A 26472-nucleotide genomic window follows, 5' to 3' on the forward strand; every position below is an offset into this window, starting at 1 on the left:
TACAAGGTCAGGAAGTTCACCTTTCTCAGTATCAAGTCAGACAAAATAACGTAAGTTGAGTGCTTCCTAGGTACAAGACGGCAAAGCAACAGAGTAAACAGAAACACAACTATTATGGATAATTTCTTTCATTTGGTCATGGATCTTTTTTTTTTAAAGATTTTATTTATTTATTTGAGAGAGAAAGAGAGAGAGAGAGAGAGAAACAGCATGAGAGGGGAGAGGGTCAGAGGGAGAAGCAGGCTCCCCGCTGAGCCAGGAGCCCGATGTGGGACTCGATCCTGGGACTCCGGGAGCATGACCTGAGCTGAAGGCAGTCGCTTAACCAACTGAGCCACCCAGGTACCCTGGTCATGGATCTTAATCCATAGAATGCTGGATGAGAGGGCAAGCTGTCCTGACATGTCACCCCACAGATCCTCAGTTTCGTTCAGGTGATCTGGCTGGCTGGGTGGCAGCCCCATCCCTCATGGCCTCAGCTGGTCTCTCTCAAAGTTGTACATATATTGGAATACAATGATATTTCCAGGAAGCAGAGAGCCATTCTTTTGTCAAGAATTTACTAGTAGCTGACTAGAATATTTCATTTAACCTCAAGAAATTACAACAATGCATGTTACATCATACACAAAAATTACCTCAAAATAGATCACAGACCTAAATATAAGAGATAAAACTATAAAACTTTTAATTTTATTAAAAAATTTTATTTTAAGTAGGCTCCATGCCCAGCATGGGGCTTGAACTCATGACCCTGAGTCAGTTCAGTCAGTTAAGTGTGCCACTCTTGATTTCAGCTCAGGTCATAATCATGTTCAGTGGGATCGAGCCTGGCATCAGGCTCTGTGCGGGGCGTGGGGTCTGCTTGGGGTTCTCATTCTCTCTCCCTCTCCCCTCCCGCTCATGCTCTCTCTCTCTCTCTCAAATAAATAAATAAATAAATCTTTTTTTTTTTTTAAGGGAGAAAATAACAAGTGCTGGCGGGGATGTGGAGACACTGGAACCCCCACGCAGTATTGATGGGAAAGTAAATGCTCTGCCACTCTGGAAAATAATTTGGCAGTTTCTTAAATTTTTTTTTTTTAAGATTTTTATTTATTTATTTGACAGAGAGAGAGACAGCGAGAGAGGGAACACAAGCCAGGGGAGCGGGAGAGGGAGAAGCAGGCTTCCGGCCAAGCAGGGAGCCCAATGCGGGGCTCGATCCCAGGACCCTGGGATCATGACCTGAGCCGAAGGCAGACGCTTAACGACTGAGCCACCCAGGCACCCCAAGCGTTGCACTCTTGATTTCAGCTCAGGTCATGATCTCAGGGTTGTGAGATCAAGCTTAAGATTCTCTCCCTTTGGGCGCCTGGGTGGCTCAGATGGTTAAGCCTCTGCCTTCGGCTCAGGTCATGATCCCAGGGTCCTGGGATCGAGTCCCGCATCGGGCTCCCTGCTCCTTGGGAGCCTGCTTCTCCCTCTGCCTCTCTCTCTCTCTCTCTCTGTCTCTCATGAATAAATAAATAAAATCTTTAAAAAAAAAAAAAGATTCTCTCCCTTTGCCCCTCTGCCCTCTATAAGTAAATAAATAAAATATTAAAACAATTTAAAATATTAAATTTCGGGGTGCCTGGTTGGCTCAAGAGCAAGAAACTCTTGATCTTAGGGTTGTAAGATTGAGCCCCACATTGGGTGTAGAGATTACTTAAAAATAAAATCTTAAAAAAAAATAATAAAATGTTAAATTTCAATCAAATTCAGGATCTGTGGAAATCCTGAAGTTCCTATTTCTGTAGAAAAGTACTTTACTTTAAGAATAAACCTTGATACTGTGGTCTGTCATTTTTCTAGGAATATATCTGAAAGATTTCTAAAGCTTCACATGACTCTAAAATCTTGACCTAAAGCCATTTTGGTAAATTGATCAAAAAGTCTCATCAACTATACTTATCATGGTGCACACTGAGTAATGTATATAGAATTGTAGAATCACTATGTTGTACACTTAACACTAATGTAACATTGTATGTCAACTATACTTCAATTACAAAAATTAAAAAAAAAAATCTCAGCAAATTCTGGTCCAAGATACCATGTAAGTTCATATTAAGTGTGGTTATTTGTAACTTTAAAACATATAAATAAATCAGAGAGAAGCCGGAAGTTTTACTGAAAAGGGTAGATATTGCATTTTTGGAGATGTTCAGATATCAGACTTCCTATCTTAAATCAGGGGGTGAACTGAAGAATTTTTAAGGTCTTTACAGCATCATGATTCAGGCAGGGGGAGAAAAGTCATATTTCAAAAACTGAGGATGAGGAATTTATATACTATAAATAGACCATTACATTGTCTGAAAGTACTTGTTTTATTTTTATTCATTAGTCATCTGTGTGTGTGTGTGTGTGTGTAGTGGGGTACTGATAGATTCTCCATCCGTCATCTGCCAGAGAGGTATTGACTATCAGGTCTGGTGGTGGTGGGAGGTGTGTACAGTTTAAAGATACAAATTGTTAATGGCTGGAGTTCACAGGAGCCTGTTGTTGTTGCTGTTGTTGTTGTTGATATCTTACCCTCCACTCAGGATAGAAAAGCTGCTTTGGGATAAATAATGGGACTCAACCTTCCCATTACCACCAATGGAGATAACAATACGTATCTTTTGAAATCAAAACAAAGATTTTCTTCTCAAATTATCTTTCTTCTATTGGGTTTTACATCAACGATAATTTATTTTGAAATTTATAATAACATTAAAATAGGGTATTATTTTACTTTGACAAAACATGGGCATGGGTTAGAAATAGTGAAGAAAACACCCCTGCGTGGGTATTCTTACTCTTAATTGTTCGGTTAAAATTAGCCACACAAATTAAATACTTGTGCTTACTGACTAAAAATCTTCATCGAATTTTTGGGCTAACAAAGACATCTAATATCTTAGTTTTAGAGGAGAGAGAGTGGGGAGCAGAGATCTAGTAGTCTCATGGCTGGGATGCTCCCAGAACTTGCTATTCTGTTACAATGTGTTAATAAGAAGGAACTCCAGAAGATAAGGAGGAGTACTATGTATTACTCCCCATTCCTGTAAAATGGTCAGTCAAGTTTCCCCCTCAAATGGGAAATATTTCAAACCAGATATTCTGGACTCTCATAAATTTAACTTCTGTATTTCTTAAGTTAGACAGATTTTTTTTTTTTTTTACAGATATGCTTTTATTTCAGGAAACTACTCTTTTTTTTTTTTTTTTTAAGGTTTTATTTATTTGACAGAGAGAGATAGTGAGAGCAGGAACACAAGCAGGGGGAGTGGGAGAGGGAGAAGCAGGCTTCCTGTGGAGCAGGGAGCCCGATGTGGGGCTCGATCCCAGGACCCTGGGACCATGACCCGAGCTGAAGGCAGACGCTTAATGACTGAACTACACAGGAGCCCCAGTTAGACAGATCTTGTTAATTTTTGCTGGGCATCTGATTTCCAAGGAAAACTGTGAAAGCCATACAAAGACAGATTTTTCTTCTACGTTTGTCCTTCTGAAGAGCAGTCATCTAATAACATCACATTAGGATTTGAATGACAAGCCTGTGAGTGCTCTTAAAGTGTCAAGTGCTATGTTACAGGTTTTAAATTCAAATCAAAGTAAAGCAATTTGGAATTAAAATTTGATTTGTGGATGGTTCCTATTTTTTTGTGTCAAAGAAGGAACAAACAAAACATCACTGGGATGCAAAGGAATCTCACTTTACGAAAAATATCTCTCTGAAAAGTTGACTATAAATTGAATTTAAATACAATACTGGAATTATGGAACATGTTTCTATAAAATAATCATTCCATAATTTATCTGCAACTAATTTGTTTCAATATTGTAAAGTTTTTTAACTCTAATGCTCTATTACTTAAGGAAAAATTAATTACTATTAATTTTTTCCTAAAAAATATACAAGAAAACCATACTATGAAACTACAGCAATGTATTGAAGTTCTTATTTTAAGATCTTCTTAATGAAATAAAGTATGTCCTGAGTTAAAATCAAGCATAGCAAAAGCTACATCAATATTTTCAGGGTCTGAAGATATCACTTGGAAATTACAGCTCCAATAACAAATCCTTTTTGCAGATCATCCCCCTAAAGAGAAGAAGCAATGAAACAAACATTACTGCATTACACTTCAGTTTGGGGATCAGCTAACTTACCCAACAGGATCTATTTTTTTTGTTAGTGACACTACCACAATGAATGCTAATTCAAATGAGTAATTAATACTCCCGATGTTTGATGGTGGTCGTGAAAGACCTTCTCGGCTGTATCCTGAGAGGCAGTATTTGCTCTTTGGAATATGATGTGTGAATGTAACCTGACAGCAACTCATGAAGAGCGATAATAACAGTAGAAAGCACTAACACAGTACTAACTAGACAGCCAGGTGCTGTTCTGAACATTTACCTACATTCATTTAATCCTCATAATAGCTCTATGAGTTGGAGACTGTTTTTATCCTCACTTATTGATGTGAATAGTCACTTGCCAAAGGTCACCCAGTAAAATGATGGAGAAAGGACCTGATGCCAGATAGCCTCTTTCCCTCCAGGTTTGCCTCAAGATACGTAATGCAGTGATGGCCGTAATATGACCAGGGACGCACAATTCCACTCCTGTTCACTAGTGTAAATCTAGCTTGGGCCAGTTGTACCCTCTGTGCAAAAGCTTTTACTGGCTAACGTGCATATTCTGGCAGTTTCAATCTGACCCTGGAGCATGTAACAAAAGATGCAATTCTAGGAGATTATTTACTTTTTAGTCGATCTCAACATGGAGCCTAAAATGCCTCCGAAATGACTCAATCAGATCATGAGAAAATTTAGGACAGTAAAACTCGTATTACTGCATTTGCGACAGCGTGCTTAACGTTTGTAATTGGACCTAAACTTCCAAAATTCCTACGCCTGATTTGCCCTCTTAGTGAGTTCAGCTAATCTCCCTTTCCACTTCCAATAAATAAAGCATACCCAGCAAATGCTGTCCAAGGCAAGTTTGCAGACACATATCTGAATTTAGTATCATTCTCTTTCAGATCAAATGTCAGGGTAAATGCGGGGCCTTCAGGTGGCCTGCTTGGGTGCCCTCTGCCCAGGAGCACCTTTTGCTTTTCTGAATTTCACAGTAAAGTGTAGCAACATGTTACAGCTCCCGCTGAAAATGTAAATAGGATATTAAAGTTGTCAGACAAGAGCTGGCCCAAATGTTGCCCAAAGGATGTTCATACTTAAATTTATACTCATTTAGGGCACCTGGGTGGCTCAGACGGTTAAGCGTCTGCCTTCGGCTCAGGTCATGATCCTGGAGTCCCGGGATCGAGTCCCGCATCGGGCTCCCCGCTCAGCGGGGAGCCTGCTTCTCCCTCTGCCTCTCTCTCTCTGTCTCTTATGAATAAACAAATAAAATCTTAAAAAAAATTTATACTCATTTATATTTCACAATCTTTGAAGAGCAAAAATGTCTCGAATACTTAATAGTGGTCAAATAAAGCCATTTCATTTTTTAAAAAATTTTATTATGTTATGTTAATCACCATACAATACATCATTGGTTTTTGATGTGGTGATCCACGATCCACAGTTTTCATATAACACCCAGTGCTCCATGCAGTACGTGCCCTCCTTAATACCCATCACCGGGCTAACCAATCCCCCCTCCCCCCTCCCCTCTAAAACCCTGTAAATAAAGCCATTTCAATATCAGGTTGTAATAAATAACTTTAGGTTAAATAGCAAGCAACTTAAAACTTTAAAATGCCAAGAGTGTAGAGATGCAAGGTGATAGCAGCAGAGTAGTTTTGGGAGCTCCCAGGATCCACTCATAAAAAACAGTGATAGAGGGCGCCTGGGTGGCTCAGTCGTTAAGCGTCTGCCTTCGGCTCATGTCATGATCCCAGGGTCCTGGGATCGAGTCCCACATCGGGCTCCCTGCTCGGCGGGAAGCCTGCTTCTCCCTCTCCCATTCCCCCTGCTTGTGTTCCTGCTCTCGCTATCTCTCTCTCTCTCTGTCAAATAAATAAATAAAATCTTTAAAAAAAAAACAAAAACAAAAACAAAAAAACAGTGATAGCAGCAAGGATGGAAAAAAAAAATCCAAGTCTATAGGCAACACCTTTACCAAAAACCAGGTGAAAAATGGTCCCGGAACTCTAGAATGAGTAGAGTCAAACTACACTTAGCAACAAAAATGGGGTGACCACAGGGGCACCTGGGTAGCTCAGTTGGCTAAGCGTTGATTTTGGTTCCAGTCGTGATCTCCAGGTCTGGGGGTCGAGCCCCGGGTGGAGACCCCAGTCAAGCCTGTGCTCAGTGGGGAGTCTGCTTGTCCCTCTTCCCCTGCCCAGTAACACCCCCCCCCCCCCCATGCTCTCTCTGTCTCTCTCTCAAATAAATAAAATCTTAAAAAAAAAAAAGGCGAGATGACCACAGCCGTGCTGGCAGAAGTGGAGGTTTGAAAATGTGGTCTTGTAAGAGTTAAAAAAGCCAAAGAATCCAGAAATCACCAGCTCATCATCCAAAGGAAGGGGCCCCTCTCCCCGCCTTGAAATGAGAGCCCCACAAGTGAATCTAAGAACCACAGTGAGAACTGGGAGGAGGCCTGGCGGGGTCTCTCTTGCCCGTGTGCAAGGAAAGGCTCCATCCAGAACCTTCTAGTTTAAAGAAAATATGGAGGAGAAAGGACTATGCTAAATAATACTATAAAAATGCAATCAGCCAAATGTGGGAAATTCTATAGGATAAATAACCTGGTTTCTTCAACAAAATGGCATGACAATGTGGGGATGACAGGAAGGAAAACCAGAAAAGACCTAAAGACATATCAACTAAATGAAATATCTGGATTTTGTTAGGATCCTAATTTGAAGTCACCAACTCCTAAAAAAATTTTTCTGAGACAACTGGGGGAAACCGAATATGGATTGGGGATTAGATTATATTAAAATATTACCATTAACTTTGTAGGTGTGACATTGGTATTGTGGTATGTTTTTTGAAACAAATAATACATTATATGTTAAAAAAAAAAAGAAGATAGCAGGAAGGGAAAAATGAAGGGGGGGAAATTGGAGGGGGAGATGAACCATGAGAGACTACGGACTCTGAGAAACAAACTGAGGGTTCTAGAGGGGAGGGGGTGGGGGGATGGGTTAGCCTGGTGATGGGTATTAAAGAGGGCACGTTCTGCATGGAGCACTGGGTGTTATATGCAAACAATGAATCATGGAACACTACATCAAAAACTAATGATGTAATGTATGGTGATTAACATAACATAATAAAAAAAAGTCCTGATCTTTTAAAGATACTTAGAGAAATGTTTACCAATGAAATAATATGATGTCTGGAATTTACTTTAAAATATTACCGGGCCTGCCACGGGAGTGTGGGGGAGACCATGAATTCTGTTTCAAGGCCTCTTTGAGCTTGTCAAATAATGTCATGAGCAAAGCTCACCCTCCCAAGTTGAAAAATTTAGGGACAAGAAGTTGTAATTGAAGTTAAATGGTGGCAGACACGTCCAAAGAATTTTGAGGGACTGGACAACTTTATGAAACTTGTGATAAATGAACGCATCGAGATGGCAGTCAGTGGGCAACAGAACAATACAAAAAGGTGGTAATATGAGGAAATAGTATCATCATATTTAAGCCTTGGAACAAGTATAAACAAAAGCTTGTTCACCACAGGAATCAATTGCTTCTACCTGTCTCCTCTCCAATAAGCCAGTTTTACGATGATATGAATATCGGGGCTGCAAATATTTTTATATTAAACTTCTTTATTAAATACATTTTTGTAATAGTAAAAAAAATTCTGCAGAAAAAAGGTGGAATAGATGAACTAAGAACAGCAAAATCTTTTTCTTAAAGATTTTTTTTTTTTTTAAATTTGACAGAGAGCGAGAGAGAGAGAGAGTGAGAGAGGGAACACAAGCAGGGGGAGTGGGAGAGGGAGAAGTAGGCTCTCCGCCAAGCAGGGAGCCCAATGTGGGGCTCGGTCCCAGGACTCTGGGATCATGACCTGAGCTGAAGGCAGACGCTTAACGACTGAGCCACCCAGGCGCCCCAGAACAGCAGAATCTTTTTTTTTAAGATTTTATTTATTTTTTGACAGAGAGAGACACAGCGAGAGAGGGAACACAGCAGGGGGAGTGGGAGAGGGAAAAGCAGGCTTCCTGCTGAGCAGGGAGCCCGATGCGGGCCTCGATCCCAGGACCCTGGGATCATGACCTGAGCGGAAGGCAAATGCTTAACCAACTGAGCCACCCAGGCGCCCCAGAACAGCAAAATCTTGATAACTGTTGCAAGTGTAGTTCATAAGACTTTGTTTCTATATTTGCATGATTGAATTTTTTTTTTAAAGATTTTATTTATTTATTTGAGAGAGAGAGAATGAGAGACAGAGAGCACAAGAGGGAAGAGGGCAGAGGGAGAAGCAGACCCCCTGCCAAGCAGGGAGCCCGACGCGGGACTCGATTCCGGGACTTCAGGATCATGACCTGAGCCGAAGGCAGTCGCTTAACCAACTGAGCCACCCAGGCCCCCCAATTTTTTTTTTTTTTTAAGATTTTATTTTTAAGTCATTCCTACACCCAACATGAGGCTCGAATTTACAGCCCTGAGATCAAGAGTTGCATGCCCTATTGACTGAGCCAGCCAGGTGCCCCCGTGATTGAAATTTTTGAAAATAAAAAGTTAAATAGAAAAAGTCTATGCACAGCATGATTTAGAATATCCAATTACTATATTAAAACCTATGAAACAGGGCGCCTGGTTGGCTCAGTTGGTTAAGCGACTGCCTTCGCCTCAGGTCATGATCCTGGAGTCCCAGGATGGAGTCCTGCATTGGGCTCCTTACTCAGCAGGGAGTCTGCTTCTCCCTCTGACCCTCCCCCCTCTCACGTGCTCTCTCTCTCTCATTCTTTGTCTCAAATAAATAAATAAAATCTTTAAAAAAAAACACCTATGAAACAAAAGGAGCAAAGGAGAATAGGATTTATTTTAAAATGCTCTAATGAATTCTTCAATCTTTTTTTGTGGAGTAGTCGTCATGTTCTTCAGGTAAGTCTGTTAATAGAAAGACAAAACCATCATTTAAAAACATGTTGTTATAGGGGCGCCTGGGTGGCTCAGTCGTTAAGCGTCTGCCTTCGGCTCAGGTCAGGATCCCAGGGTCCTGGGATCGAGCCCCGCATCGGGCTCCCTGCTCGGCGGGAAGCCTGCTTCTCCCTCTCCCACTCCCCCTGCTTGTGTTCCCTCTCTCGCTGTGTCTCTCTCTTCAATTAAATAAATAAAATCTTAAAAAAAAAAAAAAAAGCATGTTGTTATAAAAAAAATCCACAGAAGTTTTTGTGAATTTTTGCCAAATTTAAAACATTCTCCACAGAAAACACTCTCTAGCATAGATTTCCCAGGCAAAGAGTCTGTGTCTGGTATCATTCTTTTGAACATTCTCCACTGTTGCTCTAACAGGAGACAAACCACATTTCCAAGATTGTTAAATTATTACCTAGGAAAGTTTTGGCAATTTCCCATTCAGTCACATTTTCCAGTCATTTGGTTCTCATGTTTATGGACCTGGTTGTTCACTTTTGGCCAATGTCCAGGAGGGACTCCGCTCCAGGCAATTTTTTTCCCTTTCAATTGTGACATCGTTGTGAGTTAGCTATTATACAATATTATCAAAGCATACTGCTTTCTGACTCATATTACCCAGAAGACAATTCAGGAATGAACTTGGACTAGAATTTTATATAGCATGCTGAGTATCCTAAAGGTTTTGGTACCTATTTTTCTATAACCTTTGAAGGTCCTTTTCCTTTTCTTTTCCACACAACATATTATTTGAATAGTTCAAGTGTCCTGCATGTATTTCTACGATTTTCTTAGCCACAGGCAACTCCTGTAATGAGAAGTAGATATCTGATCCTATTTGGCAGGTTAAACCATGGTGTAGGGCAAGGCTGTCTCCTTTTCTGTTCTATCTACATTATACAGTTTGCTCCTTTGGTTTTTGAAAACATGCCAGGTCTTCTCAAAGATCTTCCTCCTTTGTTCTCTATATTTATAAATGTGAACACTACATAAACACTACATAATTTCCCCAAGTGACTAAATCACCCCCAAATCACCTAAAAATAATTTCAAAAGTGCAAATGAACCAGAGATAGTGATATTGAGCCACTGATAGGATAGTAGGAGGAAGAAGAGTGAAGAGAGGCTTTGTTTCCAAATAAACATATACACTCACTGATATGAGTAGGACCTACTTCCTATTTTACTAAGGGCCTGAGGGGGTGACCCAGAACTCTTATCTCAGCTTCCTCATCTCCCCATGGAGATAATTGTACCTGTTGCAACCTTTCCTCATGATGCAAAAAGATGACTAGATCAGTGTTTGTGAACCAGTTTGAGCTCTTTGTTAGAATGATGTCAGGTTTATAGTCAGCAAGGTGTAAAATTGGATGTTCAGGTGAGTAATTACAGGGAGCCATACAGTTCTCAAAGGCAGGGTCAAAACTCTTTGTACATCAGGTATTGCAATAACTGGAAAGAAGACATCTTAGTGTTAACTACTCCTGACTTATTTAAAAGCCTGGAATTCTTTAACATACCTCTACTGATATAACATACTAACATCAAATATGACGAATCCCTTTTTGGTCAGATAGAATAAGCACACAGGTGTCTAAGATTAGCTAACAGAAAAGGAAAAAAAACCCTAAAATTCTAAATTTCTATATTTATATTTAATGTGAACAGGTGCTCTTGAAGATCATCAGCAGTATACTGAAACTAAGAGAATCAATGAGAGAGGAGGAGCGATGAATAGGACTGATGAAAAGATAGAACAAATAGGAAGTTTCAAAAGTAAACTGAAGAGAGGAAATGACTCAGCCACTGTTCCAGGAGGGAGTTCCAGTTAGGTGAGTTGTAGGTGATAATACTCCCTGGGAAAGCTCATTACATACAAAGGACGAGATTCTAGGAACTCACTGCAGAGTGTCCTCAGGAGTCATGGACACAACGTACAATGACAACAATGTAAAAAATATTCTCATAGAGGAGAAAATCTTGGCATCTTTCTCTTTTAATACTCAGGGTAAAAAGTCAATTATAAAAAACAAAAACAAAATAAAAAAAGAACTCAGGGCAGTTTCGGTCACTGAACCTTGAAATGGCTGGTATAATGGCAGCAAAAACTAAAACTACAAAAAAAATTGCGGTGAAGGAAAAATATACCTATTATTCTAGTCTAAATTTCAGTTATTCATCATTTTGTAGAGATTGCACTATAACAGACACTGGGGGTACAGTTGCAAATAGCTGGGTATAGAGGGGTATGGGTCCTACCTCTCTAACAGGCTGCAAGGCTGCAGATACATGGCTGTGATCTGGGAAGAACATGGCCAAGGACTGCATTATTGGCATTTATAAAACCATGGTGAAAGTGAGTGTAGACATGCTCAAATGGAATTCTTCAAATAGGGAGTACTTCAAAATTTTTTTTAAAAGATTTTATTTATTTATTTGAGAGAGAGAGAGAGGCAGAAGGAGAGGGAAAAGCAGGCTCCTCACTGAGCAGGGAGCCTGATGTAAGGCTTGATCCCAAGACCCTGGGATCATGACCCGAGTCGAAGGCAGAGAATACTCAAACTGAGTTTTGAATGAAGAAGGGAAGGAAAGCGAATGGGGTAGAACATGTGCTAAATTCTCATGAAATGAAACAGTATTATGCTCTTGAGGAACCAAAATCAGTGCAGCTTGCCTGGAGAGAAGAATGGATGCCATCTTGGTGTGATGGTAGACTAGGTGATAGGGAGGATCTAGAATTTGAAGGATCTTTATGTGCTATGCTAAAATTGGGGCTTTATTCTAAATCTGGTGATCACCAAAATATTTTTTTAAAGATTAATTTATTAGAGAGAGAGAGGAAGAGAGAACACACAGGGGGAGGGGTAGAGGGAGAGACAATCTCCAGCAGACTCTGTGCAGTGTGCAGAGGTCCACATGGGCTCAATCTCACGACCCTGAGATCATGACCTGAGTCCAAACCAAGAGTCGAACGCTTAACTGACTGGGCCACCCAGGCCTCCCATCACTAAAATATTTTAAGCAAGGAACAACAGAATCAAATCTGCCTTTTGAAGATCACTCTGGCATCAGTGGTAGCGGGAGGTGGGGGAACAAGTAAGGTGAGAAGGTTTAAACTAACACAACAATAAAGATAATGGAATAGATATGATATAGATAAGGAATAGAAATGAAATATGTACTGAGAAAGGGATTGGATGTGGGGGTGAGTGAAAGGCAGGTACTACAATGACTGCCAGCTCTCAGGTTTGGATGTAGTGCCACTTAATAAGATAGGTAATAGAAGAGAAACAGTGTTTTTTTGAAGGTGGATACGGAGGAAAATAGAAGGATTATCAATCTAGTTTTACTTGAGCTTGAGGTACCAGTGGGAAATATAAGTACACATGTTCTTCTTTTGATGCCAACATAACAGAGATCAATTACACCTGCTCAAACATGTTTCTTGGAGACATATTTTGGAACTTTTTATGTGCTATAAGGCCCCTTAAAAAGGAAGAAGACTAAATAAGCAGATTGTATGTTGGTCACTATAAAATGGAAAAATAGTACTTAATAATATGGAGAAACAGTTCCTAATAATATGTGACCTAAGACCTCATTTCATATACAAATAAAATATGGCAGCATGGGTAACAAGTCCAATCCGCTCTCCATTAAACATAATAAGAGTAAAGCAGACATGTTAAAATAAGATGTACTATTTTTATCTTTTTGAAATTATACCTTGAGTGGTCTTGTATATTACATAGTGAAAACTTTACTGGTAGTAGAGAAGAAAAAAAATTAATGCAATCAATTTTATGTGCAATTTTCCTGCATAGCTGTAATTATTGAACCTTTTTTCCTTATTATACTGTTAAACATTTTTGTCCTATTATTCAAACAAGTGGTTATTAGCTATATTAACTTTCTTTAGAAACGTACTAGTTCATTAAGGATGTTTCCTGGCAACCTAAGCACATAAAAACACACACTATGGTACTTAAAAGATTAAACGTGTCTTTTAGGTGTATATTATATTCATTCAAACACCATTTAATGACCCAGGAGAATATCTTTGCAGCTGTTCATCTAGGATTTTACGTTGTATTCACGATGCTTTTATTTTGTTTCCGTCAAAAGATTCTGCTATGAATCCTACTTGTGAATCCATTCATTCTAAAACACCGAATTGTTAGTCTAACAAGTCTTCAAAGTCATCTTTCTCTCTTCGCACCATTGTCAAGATCTAAAGTTTTTCACTTTCCCTTTTCCCAAGAAAAAAATGAAAACATTAACTCCTGCTCCAACTGCCCCCCGCCCTCCCGCGCCAAACAACCCACCCCAGAAGAGTAACGAAGAGGGGAGGCAAAGTGGAACAAGTTGCGACCGGCGACCGCGAGCACAGAATTAGGACCAAAGTCCGGGCTTGAAACGGAGACCGGGAATCAGTCACCAATGTCCAGAAGGATCCGGGCAATATGCCAAAAGAGAACATCCCCAAAGCCTCAGGAGTTGACTCGTGCTAAGAAACCAGCCAAAGAGCGAGTGACAAGCAGAGAAAGAGGCCCGACCCTCTGGGACATCCTGAAACACGCAAGGAATGCGAAAGAAACGTCAGGAATCCGGGACCGGCTACGGCCGGCCGGAGCGCCCAGCCTGGTTAAAACAGCTCAGAAGGGAGGCATGCTGCTGAGACCCTTGAGTGGGGAACGGCGTTCGAGGGGTTGGTGACTGAGCAAGGAAAACTGATTGTTGGGAGCACAAGACCGACCAGCTCCCAAAAGTTAGAGTCGGTGGGCCACGGTCCAGTACCCGCAGCGAGGCACCCGGCGCAAGTCCGAAGGAGGACCTAGGGGCGGGGCCAGAGCTCCTACCCCGCCTCAAGTACCCTTGCTGAGTCCTCAGTACGCCTGCGTATGGTGAGGCCGCACTCTATTTGGCTGCTAGGCGTGCGGCGGCAGCGGCGTTCTCTACCCGGCATGCTGCGCGGGAGTGACGGCCCTACGTCTATCCCCTTCCCAGCCCTGCCCCCCTTCCCCCCCCCCCCCAACGCGGCCCCCCCTTCCCTAAAGTGAGTGAGTGAGACGGGCAGATGGAGGAGGGACTGTAATGGCGGCGGCCGGCAGCTCCCTGCTCTGACCCACGGCAAGCGTACAGCAACGACCCCCTCCTCGCCCCTCTCCCAGCCGACCTTCGCCCCGCCGCCAGCGCGGGGCCACCCTCCCCGGCCCTTCCCCCAGCCGTCGGCTTCTCGCCCTGCGCCCCGGCCGGGGCCCCACACACAATGGACGAGCTCGCCGGAGGCGGTGGTGGAGGCCCGGGGATGGCGGCCCCTCCAAGGCAGCAGCAGGGACCTGGGGGGAACATGAGCCTTTCGCCAGGGGGGAATGGAGCGGCGGGCGGCGGGGGTCCTCCAGCCGCCGAGGGAGCGGGTCCCGCGGCAGGCCCGGAGCTGTCCCGGCCGCAGCAGTACACTATCCCGGGGATCCTGCACTACATCCAGCACGAGTGGGCTCGGTTCGAGATGGAGCGGGCGCACTGGGAGGTGGAGCGGGCCGAACTGCAGGTACCTCGCTGGGGTCGGTGTGCGGGACGGCTGCGGCGGCGGGGTTCCCGGCCGGGGGGGTGGGGCCGGGACTCCCCTCTGTCGGAGCTCCGGGCCTTGAGGGCCGAGGGGAACCTACCTGTGCAGCTCGGGGGGGCGATAGTCCTGCCTGCGGTTCTGGCGACGGCTCTTCCGAGAGCCCCCCTCCCCCTTTCCCGCAGAAGCCTGTTCCCCAACCCTTACTAGCTGCGCGGTGCGGGCTTCCTTGGGGCAGCCATTTTGACTTTTAGTATGGCGTCTGCGGGGGCTCTTTTGGAGGCGGCCTGCCGGGCCTCCGGGGCTTGGGGCTAAACTCTCTGTGGGAGCGTCCGGTGTGGGGTTATTGGGTATTAAGCCTGCTTTTGATTGTGCCTGTTGAGATGGAGAGCCCGGGGAGAGGGTCTGGGATGGGCATTTTATTACCTTTTCCCTCATCACCCCCCCCCCCGCCATCCGATTTGGCATTTTTGGCCACTTCTCTCGGAGTTGGTACGCACTTGCCCCTTGACAGCCACGCTTCTTTTCAGGGCTGCTACCAAGCATAATGTCTTGCTGCTCACTTGTGAAGTTTTCATTTCCTACCGCCAACTTTAAGTACCTTCTTACCTGGGATGCTGCCTTAGTCACTTAGGTTCTCTTTCAGTTCTTCCTAAGCGACTGACTCATCAGTGCTTCTCTAAATTGAATTTTTCTTTTTAGAGTGCCCTTCACCGGGCTTCCAGCCCTTTCTTTATCCGTAAAAAGCTAAACCAGAGTATCTGTACTGTGTTTATGAAACGACTGAGGAAAGATTTAATATTAGCTTGAAGTAAAACGTACTTGTCTCACGTTACTGACTCAGGGGAAGCAAAGTTAAATATCCTCAGAACCCTTCATAATTGGGCCTTATTTGATCTTTTTAAGGTGAAACTTTGATAAGCTGATTTACCTAACTTTTGGAAGGTGTTGGTAGTTGAAGAGCTCATATCTTGGATTTCAGAATGGCTACATCTTTTTAAGAGGATTGTTCAACTCTTGGGTATTTGTGTTTATTTTTAAATCCCTTTCCAGGGCAAATTTAGGCTTAGAAGACAAGAGCATGCATCCAAATAGTGTCGCACCTGTTCTTCAGACTGGTATATATTTAGAATGTAAGCAGTAGTGTTCGCTGATATATGTATGTCATATATGCCTACGGTGAGTAGTTGGGAAAATACAGTGTTGCAAGAAGGAAGATTGGATTAACTTAGGATGTCTTCAAACAAATATATACCTTATTTTTAAAAAGGTTTTATTTATTTATTTGACAGAGAGAGACACAGCAAGAGAGGGAACACAAGCTCGGGGAGTGGGAGAGGGGGAGAAGCAGGCTTCCTGCGGAGACCATGACCAGAGCCAAAGGCAGTCGCTTAAGGACAGCCACCAAGGCGCCCCTCAAATATATATACTTTAGTTTAATTTTGAATTAGTAAACTTTTATTTGATTCTACAAAGTTGGTGAAGCTAAACTTTTAAAAAGTAAGGATGTTTATATATCTTGACACTTTAATAAAGTCTTCAAAAAAATTAATTATAAATTATCACCTGTTAAGTCAATTCAGTGTTTTAGAATTGTGCTTTGATATACTATTGGACTTTTATTTTTAAAAAAAATTTTTTTAAAGATTTTATTTATTTGACCGAGAGAGAGAGCGAGAGAGGGAACACAAGCAGGGGGAGTGGGAGAGGGAGAAGCAGGCCTCCCGCTGAGCAGGGAGCCCAATGTGGGACTCGATCCCAGGACCCCAGGATCACGACCTGAGCCAAAGGCAGACACTCAACTGCCTGAGCCACCCAGGAGCCCCTATTTTTTTTTATTTTTTTAAATTTATTTGAGAGAGAGAGAGAAAGAGAGCATGAGCATGGCAGAGGGAGAGGGAGAGGGAGAAGCACACTCCCCACTGAGCAAGGAGCCCGATGCAGGACTTGATCCCAGGACTCTGGGATCATGACCTGAGCCAAAGGCAGACACTCAACTGCCTGAGTCACCCAGGTGCCCCACTATTGGACTTTTAAAAATACAACTTTCAGAAAGCTTGTATCAGAATTGTGTATTGTTTCTTTTAACTTGTGTATAGTCTGGTTTAAAATATATGGGATTTATAGAGTTCTGTTGATAAACAACTTTTTACTACACCATGTTGCAAACAATATTCTGTGTGAATGAAGATAGTAAGAGTTATTTTTAAAAATTGCATTTACACATGCACTGAGTCTTGCACTAAGTAAATAATACCTCACCAGACCCTGGATAATAGTGTTTTATGACCTTTGCACTGCTGTATGATAGCTTGGATTTTAACACTTTGCAGGTTAACAATGCATTAGTCATTTATAAGCTTCATTAATTTAAGTATCTGAGAAAATGTCTGTGTCTAAATTAAAATCTGTACATTAATGAGGTCTGCATGTCTGCCTTGGCTCCTTCTTTCCCTTATAGTTCTCCTCTCTCCCAGTAACAGTGAAATCTTTTAAGGAAGATTCCTTTTGCTTGTTTGCTTTCCAGTTGATCTGCTATTGGCATATTAGTTCTGATAAAGCTCTTCTAAGCTTTTTTTGTTTGCTTATTTTTAACAAGTTCTACAGTATTTCTAGACTCTTACTTTTTTCCAGGGATTTTCATTATTTCATGCTGATTTGAAATGGAATGTTCATGATTCTGTTTGTATGTTTTCTACATATTTCTCTAAAATATTTTATTGGGGTACTTAGTTAATAGGGTTTCAGGTTTGCTTCTGGAATATTGAATTTGGTTTAGGTACCTTCAGTCTTTAATAAGATTGCTTTGAGATGCACATTTAAAAATAATGTGTCAAGGGGCGCCTGGCTGGCTCAGTTGGTAGAGCATGCGGCTCTTGATCTCCAGGTTGTAAGTTTGAGCCCCACATTGGGTGTAGAGATTACTTAAAAAAATAAAATCTTAAGGAAAATATATGTGTCAAATAAAAAATTTATTAGGGTTTAAGTGAAGTGCCAGTGGATTTTAACTGTAAGCTTAAACTTATTTTTAAGAATGATAACAAATAAGAAAGCTTAAATATTGTATACAGCCTTGGGTTACTGTTGATGTGTAGATGAACAGTGACTCAAAAATATTCAATATTAGAACTGTTTAATGAATATGAAGAGGTTAGGGTATACCCAATTTTGATGTAAAATTTCAATATGGAATCCTATTTTCCCTGGCTTTGGAAAGGATTTTGTTTTATTTTTTTATTTTAAGTAGGCTTCACACCCAACTTGGGGCTTGAACTCATGACCCTGAGATCAAGAGTTGCATGCTCTACCAACTAAGCCAGCCAGGCGCCCCTGGAAAGGATTTTAAATTGGAATTTTGCAGTATGGTTCTATTCTCTGTAAAGGAATTTGGGTAAAGGTCTGTCTTAGAAACGTGGAACTAAACCAGAGGGTCATGTCTTAATGCACTTTTATCTTCATGATGATAACTTAACCTGGGACTCAGGTAAAGCTTTAGTAGGAAGGCTCTAGGACAATGATTCCTAAATGAGAATGCTAGTCAGAATCACTTGTAAAACTTTTGAAAATATGCAGGCCTCTGCCTCATTCTCCAGAGATTTGGATTAATTTGGTCTAGGACTTGGAAAAAATGGACTGTTTTTGGGATTTTGGCAGTTCACGTTATATAAAAATTGTAACTGCCGTTTAATCAGCACTACAACCTTATGAGGTAGGTACCATTCCTATTTTACAGATGAGGAGATAAACTTAGGTGAAATAACTTTGCCAAGGTCACTCACCTATGAAGTGTTACAGTTGAGATTCTTGTAACCATTGTATTATATTATTGTCTTACCGTTTTTTACAGAAATGGAATCTGACTTGTAATTCTTTGTCTACCATTATGTGACACACTAGGACGTTTCAGCAAAGTTTTATTGAGCTCCCATTGTGTGCCAGGTCTAGTTTATGTATATTGCAGATAATGTCCTTCTATTTTTCTCTGTAGTCGTATGCACTTAGGGTATACACAAAATGCTTGTTTGTCAACTATAAAAATATGGCATAGATATTACATAGAAATGTAGTACAGGAGTTTGTGTTCTAAAACTATTAATTGAACAAATGTAAAAATTTTAATTAGTGTTTTTGTTTGCACACTCTGGCATACTGACTTGTCATAACATGACAGATGTTGCCACCTAAGGACCTTAAAAGATAATTCGCTTAAGCATAACTTGATTTCTTCATTTTTAAAAGAGGAAAACTAACAGTTTACTCTGCACTGTCACATTTTTCTGAATCTACTGTGAAAATACAAAAGTAAGAACAGTATGGTAATTTTTTGATTTATTTATTAGAGAGAGAGAGAGAAAACAAGAAGAGAGAGGGTCAGAGGGAGAAGCAGGCTCCCCGCTGTGGGGAGCTTTATGCGGGGTTCAATCCTGGGACTCTGGGACTCTGGGATCATGACCTGAGTCGAAGGTAGACACTTAACCAACTGAGCCACCCTCATTGACTGTTTCTTAGAGCAATTTTAGGTTTACAGCAAAATTGAGGGGAAGATACAGACACTTCCCACATAATCTCTCCTCCACCATACCCCTGCTAGTTTGGTGTATTTGTTATAACCGATGAACCAACATTGACCCATTATTATCAACCAGAGCCCATAGTTTACATTAAGGTTCACCTTTTGTCTTGTATGTTCTTTGTTTTTTTTTTTTTTAAGATTTGTTGTTTTTGTTGTTTTTAAAGATATATTTGAGAGGGAGAGAGAGTGCCCGAGGGAGCTCGAGCACCAGCAGGGGGAGGGGCAGAGGGAGCAGCAGACTTCCCACTGAGCAGGGAGCCCAATGCAGGCTCGAACCTGATAGTCTAGGATCATGACCTGAGCTGAAGGCAGACGCTTAACCGACTGAGCCACCCAGGTCCCCCTGTTCTTTGGTTTTTGACAAAAGTATAAGGACTTGTATCTACTTCTATAGTGTACAGAATAGTTTTACTGCCCTGAAAATTCTGTGTTCCACCTTTTTCTTCCTCCCTCTCCCCAAACCCTAGGAAGCTAGTGCTCTTTCACTGTCTTCCATAGTTTTACCTTCTCCAGAATGTCAGATTTCACTTAGCAGTGTTCATTTAAGGTTCCTTCTTAAATGTCTTTTTGTGGCTTGGTCTTTTTAGTGCTAAATAATATTCCAGTGTATATATGTACTACGTTTATTTGTCCACTTCTTTTTTAAGATTTCCATTTTTCAGTAATTTCTTCACCCATCGTGAGGCTTGAACTTAAAACCCCGAGATCAAGAGTCACATGCTCCACTCACTGAGCCAGTCAGGTGCTCCTGTGTCCACCTATTGAAGGATGTCATGCTGCTTCCAAGATTTGGCAATTATGAATAAACATTCATGTGCAGATTTTTGTGTGGACATAAATTTTCAAGTAGTTTACGTAAATACCAGAGAGCTCGCTTGCTGGATTGTATAATGGTATGTTTAGTACTGCCAAACAGTCTTTCAAAGTGCTGTACCTTTTTTGCATTCCCACCAGCAATGAATGAGAATTCTTGTGCCACATCCTTGTCAGCATTTGGTGTTGTCAGTGTTTTGGATTTTAGCCATTCTAATAGGTTGTAGTGGTCTCTTGCTTTAATTTGCAATTCCCTAATATCATACAGTCTTGAGCATCTTTTCATGTGTTTATTTTCCACTGTATATCTTTGGTGAGGTGTCTGCTCAGATCTTTTACCTGTTTTTAAATTGTATTCTCTATTCTCTGCCTCTTGACATTTTGTTTTTGAATGGAATGATGTTGGACCAGTGAGTAACTGTTCAGTAAATAGCAGCCACACTATAACTTAGAACACTTATTACATGTTTACCTTAAAATGTTCTTTAATGGCTTAGTCTAAAGGAATAATTGTTTTTTTAAAAGATTTTATTTATTTATTATAGAGCGGGAGAGAGCATGCACATGCGAGGGAGCACGAGCACGGGCAGTGGGAGAAGCAGACACCCTGCTGAGCAGGGAGCCTGACATGGGGCTTGATCGATCCCAGGACCCTGGGATCATGACCTCAGTTGAAGGCAGACACTTAACCTCCTGAGCCACCCTGGCATTCCCAGGAATGACTAATTGTAATATCACTTTACCTTTGGCTTTACAGCTACCAAAGGCAAAGATTAAATTTATTTTATCTGGAGATACTTGTAAAGTCTCTAATTGTAAGATAGGGAGTCCTGTGGTGGCTCCCAGACCTGGTTAATGATCATAATCACCTGGGATGCTTTAAAAATACAGATTCCCATATTTCATACCTTGTCATTGTGATTAAGGAGTCTGAGGTGGAATCTTTTGTTTTTAAAATATATACTGGTAATTCTTTTTTTTTTTTTTTTTTAAGATTTTATTTATTTATCAGAGAGAGACAGAGGCAGGCAGAGGGAGAAGCAGGCTCCTTGCTCAGCAAGGAGCCCGATGTGGGACTCGATCCCAGGACCCTGGGATCATGACCTGAGCCTAAGGCAGACGCTTAACCGACTGAGCCACCCAGGCGTCCCTATACTGGTCATTCTGATTGTCAGCCAGGTTTGGGAACCAGCGTGATCAAAGGTTATTAATGATTTGGTATAATCCATTTTTCTAACAGCTTTCCCTTCAAAATCTTGATTCCTCCTATTGATATGTATTTACTTACTTAATTTTTTTTTGAGATTTTATTTATTTATTTGACAGAGAGAGACAAAGCGAGAGAGGGAACACAAGCAGGGCGAGTGGGAGAGGGAGAAGCAGGCTCCCCGCAGAGCAGGGAGCCCGATGCAGGGCTCGATCCCAGGACCCTGGGATCATGACCGGAGCCGAAGGCAGACGCTTAATGACTGAGCCACCCAGGTACCCCTGGGCCTGCTTCTCCCTCTTTCACTCCCCCTGCTTGTGTTCCCTCTCTCGCTGTCTCTCTCTCTCTGTCAAATAAATACATAAATAAGTAAAATCTTTTTTTTTTTTAAAGATTTTTATTTATTTATTAGAGAGAGAGCGAGCACATGAGAGGGGGGAGGGTCGGGAGGGTCAGAGGGAGAAGCAGACTCCCTGCCGAGCAGGGAGCCCGATGCGGGACTCGATCCAGGGACTCCAGGATCATGACCTGAGCCGAAGGCAGTCGCTTAACCAACTGAGCCACCCAGGCGCCCCATAAGTAAAATCTTTAAAAAATTTTTTTTCATTTGACGGGGAGAGAGAGAGAGCCCCCTCGTGAGCACGTGCAAGCAGGGGGAGAGGGAGAGGGAGAAGCAGGCTTCCCTGGGCTCAGGAAGCCCAAAGAAGGGGTTCGATCCCAGGACCCTGGGATCATGACCTGAGCCACCCAGGCTCCCCTCTTATTGATATTTTAAACTTTAGCAATATGTCACTCTCTTCTCTGCACTCAAGTGACTTGCACTGTGTATAGTTACATTGTTGCACTTTTATTTTTTATTGTTATTTCACTTTTCTGCTTTCCAGTACATTGAAGCCATTCCTTAACAGGAGTTTACTGATTTTGAATATGCTATCAATTATTGTTGGATTTGATGGAAACGTACTGTGGTGTTTGATTATATAGATCAAAGCTCTACATGTCCATAAAAGAACTATGAATAATAACATCTGCTAACATTTAATCAGTTTTCTGTGTGCTGGGAATCATTCTAACTTTCATACTATGCCATAGGTACAGTTATTTCCATTTTAGAGAGAAGGAAACATGGGCAATAGGTTAAGTAACTTGCTCAACATAAAACAGTAGGTAATGAAGTCAGGAGCTGCTGAGTTACTTCTGAGCAATGTGTTACGCCATTTTAAATTAATACCAGTACCTAGTGTTCATTTGGACCACCTGAGTGGTAAGGAATTGTAAACAAATGACTAATGGATAGGCTCAGTGTGACAAGATGTAAAAAAACTATAACTGAAGCTGTTATAAATTTGAGGTGAAATTTTGGATCATCTTCAGATAGACTTTGTAAAATGGTTTCTAAAATTCTTATTAAGCAGTTTCAGACTTTTTAAAATAAGTAATTCATGGTTCAAAATTAAGTCTCCTACTTAACCATAAGCCTGTCCACCCTTGATCCCACATTAGCAACCACTTTTTTTTTTTTAAGACTTTATTTATTTATTTGACAGAGAGAGACAGCAAGAGAGGGAACACAAGCAGGGGGAGTGGGAGAGGGAGAAGCAGGCTCCCCGCTGAGCAGGGAGCCCGATGCAGGGCTCAATCCCAGGACCCTGGGATCATGACCTGAGCTGAAGGCAGATGCTTAACGACTGAGCCACCCAGGCGCCCCATTAGCAACCACTTTTATTAGTACCATATGTATTCTTATATTTTTAATACAAATAGATAAAGGCAAATATACAGTACCTTGTTTTTCACCTTTTTGTTTAACATTTCTTGGAAATCATTCTAAACCTTTTAATAGAGAACATTCTCACTTTTTTCTAACAGCTGCATAATATTCTACCATGGGGACTAGCCATAGTTGATTTAACTACTTTGCCTTTGCTGGATGGTTGTGTTAAATTTTCACATAGCATTTGTAGCTATGTTCTTAAATGTGTGAGCAACCAGCCTTGCTGCCTCAAAATAAACTCTATTGTATTGCTTTTTGTTTTCTTAGAGTTAATTAGCACTTGTAAAATTAAAATTTTATTTAATGCTTTATTTCATGGTTTGCTTTAAAATCTGAATTTAAATTAAGGGTCATGAATATTTTAGCTTTGAAAACTGTTAACCAGAGATTGGTTCATTTAAGGCCTAAATCTGTTACTGAAATCCTGGCGAATGTAGGAGAAAGGCAAAAAAAGAAAAAGATGAAACCAAAAAAATGGGGTGGGGTGGCTGGAAAGAGGATATAGCTAATGATAAAACAGTGGGGGAGTGTAATAATATCCAACTAACAGTTGTCTCAGATAATAAAATAATTTTAGAGTGGCTTAGACTAACATTTAAAAAGTGGACCAGACTTTGATAAAATTATATTTAAAAGAGGATGGGGGTAGGGAATGGAATTCTAGAAAATCGGTGCTTATGAGTGTTTATACTTCACATGTATCACAACACACAGGTCATTTTCTTCCTAACCTTTAATATAATTTGTAATTTTAGACTTAATTGCTTATTTTCCCCTTTAAGATCATAAAGTGAGAGGAGGAATCTACCTTTTTTATTATTTATTTTTTTAAAAAACTCATGTATATACCCAGTGTGACAGTAAAGGGCCTGGCACATACTAGTTATTTGCTAAATATTTGTTAAATGAATGAAATTGAGGCGCCTGGCTGGCTCAATTGGTAGAGCATGCAACTCTTGAACTTGGGGGTCGTGAGTTTGAGCCCCACGTTGGGTGTTGAGTTTACTTAAAATTATAATTGAGTGAAGTTGCTTAGGATTCCATTAAGCTGTTAGATACGAGAACACCTGAATTGTAATTTTTATAGTACATAATAGGGAAAAAAGCCCACAAGATGGAAATAACATCTCAGTAGTAAATTACTACTCTTCCCTGATCCTCTCTATTTGATACTGGAATGAAATCAAGTTTTGTTTTTTTATTGTAAGGTATTCAAAATTATTTTTTAAATTTTTTATTTTTTAAAGATTTTATTTATTTATTTATTTGAGAGAGAGCACGAGAGAGCACAAGCAGGGGGAGTTGCAGAGGGAGAGGGAGAAGCAGGCTGTTCCCCGCGGAGCAGGGAGGTGGATGCAGGGCTCAGTCCCAGGACCTGGGGATCATGACCTGAGCCTGAAGGCAGCTGCTTAACCAACTGAGCCACTCAGGTGCCCCTAGAGTAGATACTTTCTTTTGTTAAAATTGATATTTCAGAAATGGATTGTTTATGCCTTTATAGTTACTGATGAAAAATACTTTATCATAAAACAGCAAGTTGAACTTACTAGTTTTTTTTTTTTCCCCTTAAAGTAAGCTGTATGCCCAGTGTGGGGCTTGAACTCATGACCCCAAGATCAAGAGTCACATGCTCTACCAGCTGAGCCAGCCAGGTGCCCCTGAACTTATTAGTAATTTTAATGAATTTACATATTTATCTTTTCTCCATTTCCTTTTTTTACTGATTTCTTTTTTTTCCTTTTTTGAAGATTTTATTTATTTGTCAGAGAGAGAGCACAAGCAGGGGGAGTTGCAGAGGGAGAGGGAGAAGCAGGCTCCCCACTGAGCAGGGAGCCCAATGTGGGGCTCGATCCCAGGACCGTGGGATCATGACCTGAGCAGAAGGCAGACACTTAACCAACTGAGCCACCCAGACGTCCCTTTTTATGGATTTCTTTAAAAACTGACAAATACTCTCTCTTAAGATGTTATTTTATGATTAAAACTTTTGTAGTTGCATTTAGTTTTAATTTATTTTGTAAGTTTTTATATTAGTTTTTAATGTTTGTTGTTGAAATAATGAATTTATATGAAAATCAAGCTACAAGAATGTCAAAGATAGTGACTTTTTTGCTAATTTTACTCTTCCAGTAACGAAACTGCTATCTTTTTGGGTGTGTATCATTTCAGAACTACCCCCCCCCTTTTTTTTTTTTAAGATTTTTAAGTACACCCAATGTGGGGCTCAAACTTACAGCCCCAAGAACAAGAGTCACATGCTCTACTGACTGAGCCATCCAGGTGCCCCCAGAACTTTTTCAACATGTGTAAAATACACAACAGTGATTTTCACCTGGGGGGGCAGTTTTGGTCCCATGGGACATTTTGCATGTCTGGAGACATTTTTGGTTATCATGGAGGGGGGGGGGGGGGGTGGTGGTGGTGGTTATTGACATCTAGTGAATAGAGATCAGGGATATTGTTAAACTTGCACAGGGTAGTCCTCTGCCCCCCCCAAATAAAGAAATTATCCAGTCCATAAGTGAGTAATGCTGACTTTAGAAACTGATACACAGTTTAATTTATTTTTAAAGATTTTATTTATTTGACAGCGAGAGCAGGAACACAAGCAGGGGGAGTGGGAGAGGGAGAAGCAAGCTTCCCACTGAGCAGCGAGTCCAGTGTGGGTCTCCATCCCAGGACCCTGGGATCATGACCTGAGCCGAAGGCAGACGCTTAACGACTGAGCCATCCAGGCACCCCTGGGTGTGTATTTATATAGATCATCTATCCATGCATGTTCAATGCCTAGAAAAATGCCTGGTAGTTATATAATTTTTGAGTGAATATATTAATAAAATAAACTCATACTAAAATTTATCATAAACATTGTACCATTTCAGTATGTATAAATCTGCCTAATTTCTTAAAAGCATGAGTTGTTATATTTATGAAATACTGTCATTTCTCAAATTAATTTTGCTGAGAAACACATAAAATACTAGAATGCTTATGACCAAAATAGTTTGGCCTCTACCCATCCTGTCTCTCTAGTCCAGCTTTCCAGAAGCAACCACTATCAACTCTTCTGATATTTACTTCCTTTTTTTAAATAACAGAAATATACAGCTATGGTCTCTGACAATATTTTATATTACCTTTTAACCTATCACACCTCTTCTTTCTCCTTTCACCATATTTTAATGTAATAAAATGAGTTAAATCATTAGATTTTACATTATTATTACCATGTAAATAATAAATTGTTAATCAGGTGAATACTGTGAATACTATCCCTTCTGTACATGTTTTGTTTTTCTTAGAGTTATTTGCCTCCTCTCTTTATGTATTTCATTTTCTGTGTATTTATAGCTGTTTTCCCAAAAGGTCTTGGAAAGCTGTCAGCTTTTAGCTCTCTCTAAATGAGAGGGCATCATACGC

General features: G+C 40.9%; 2 protein-coding genes across 3 annotated transcripts in view; one reads left to right on the plus strand and one right to left on the minus strand.

Annotated features, from left to right (window-relative positions):
• AP4S1 (adaptor related protein complex 4 subunit sigma 1) overlaps window positions 1-14933 on the minus strand; it is a 44596-nt gene extending 29663 nt beyond the window's left edge. Inside the window, exon 1 of the mRNA XM_021695778.1 lies at window positions 14789-14933. The gene's annotated coding sequence lies outside the window, so the exon portion shown is untranslated. The remainder of the gene's footprint in view (window positions 1-14788) is intronic.
• Window positions 14389-26472, plus strand: part of STRN3 (striatin 3) — a 106344-nt gene continuing 94260 nt past the window's right edge. Inside the window, exon 1 of one of the 2 annotated variants that reach the window (XM_021695780.2) lies at window positions 14389-14670. In XM_021695780.2, coding sequence (XP_021551455.1) covers window positions 14389-14670 — 282 coding nt within the window. The remainder of the gene's footprint in view (window positions 14671-26472) is intronic. The other variant, XM_021695779.2, reaches the window with a different exon arrangement.

Source organism: Neomonachus schauinslandi, chromosome 9, assembly GCF_002201575.2.
Source record: "Neomonachus schauinslandi chromosome 9, ASM220157v2, whole genome shotgun sequence".
NCBI classification, from domain to species: Eukaryota; Metazoa; Chordata; class Mammalia; order Carnivora; family Phocidae; genus Neomonachus; species Neomonachus schauinslandi.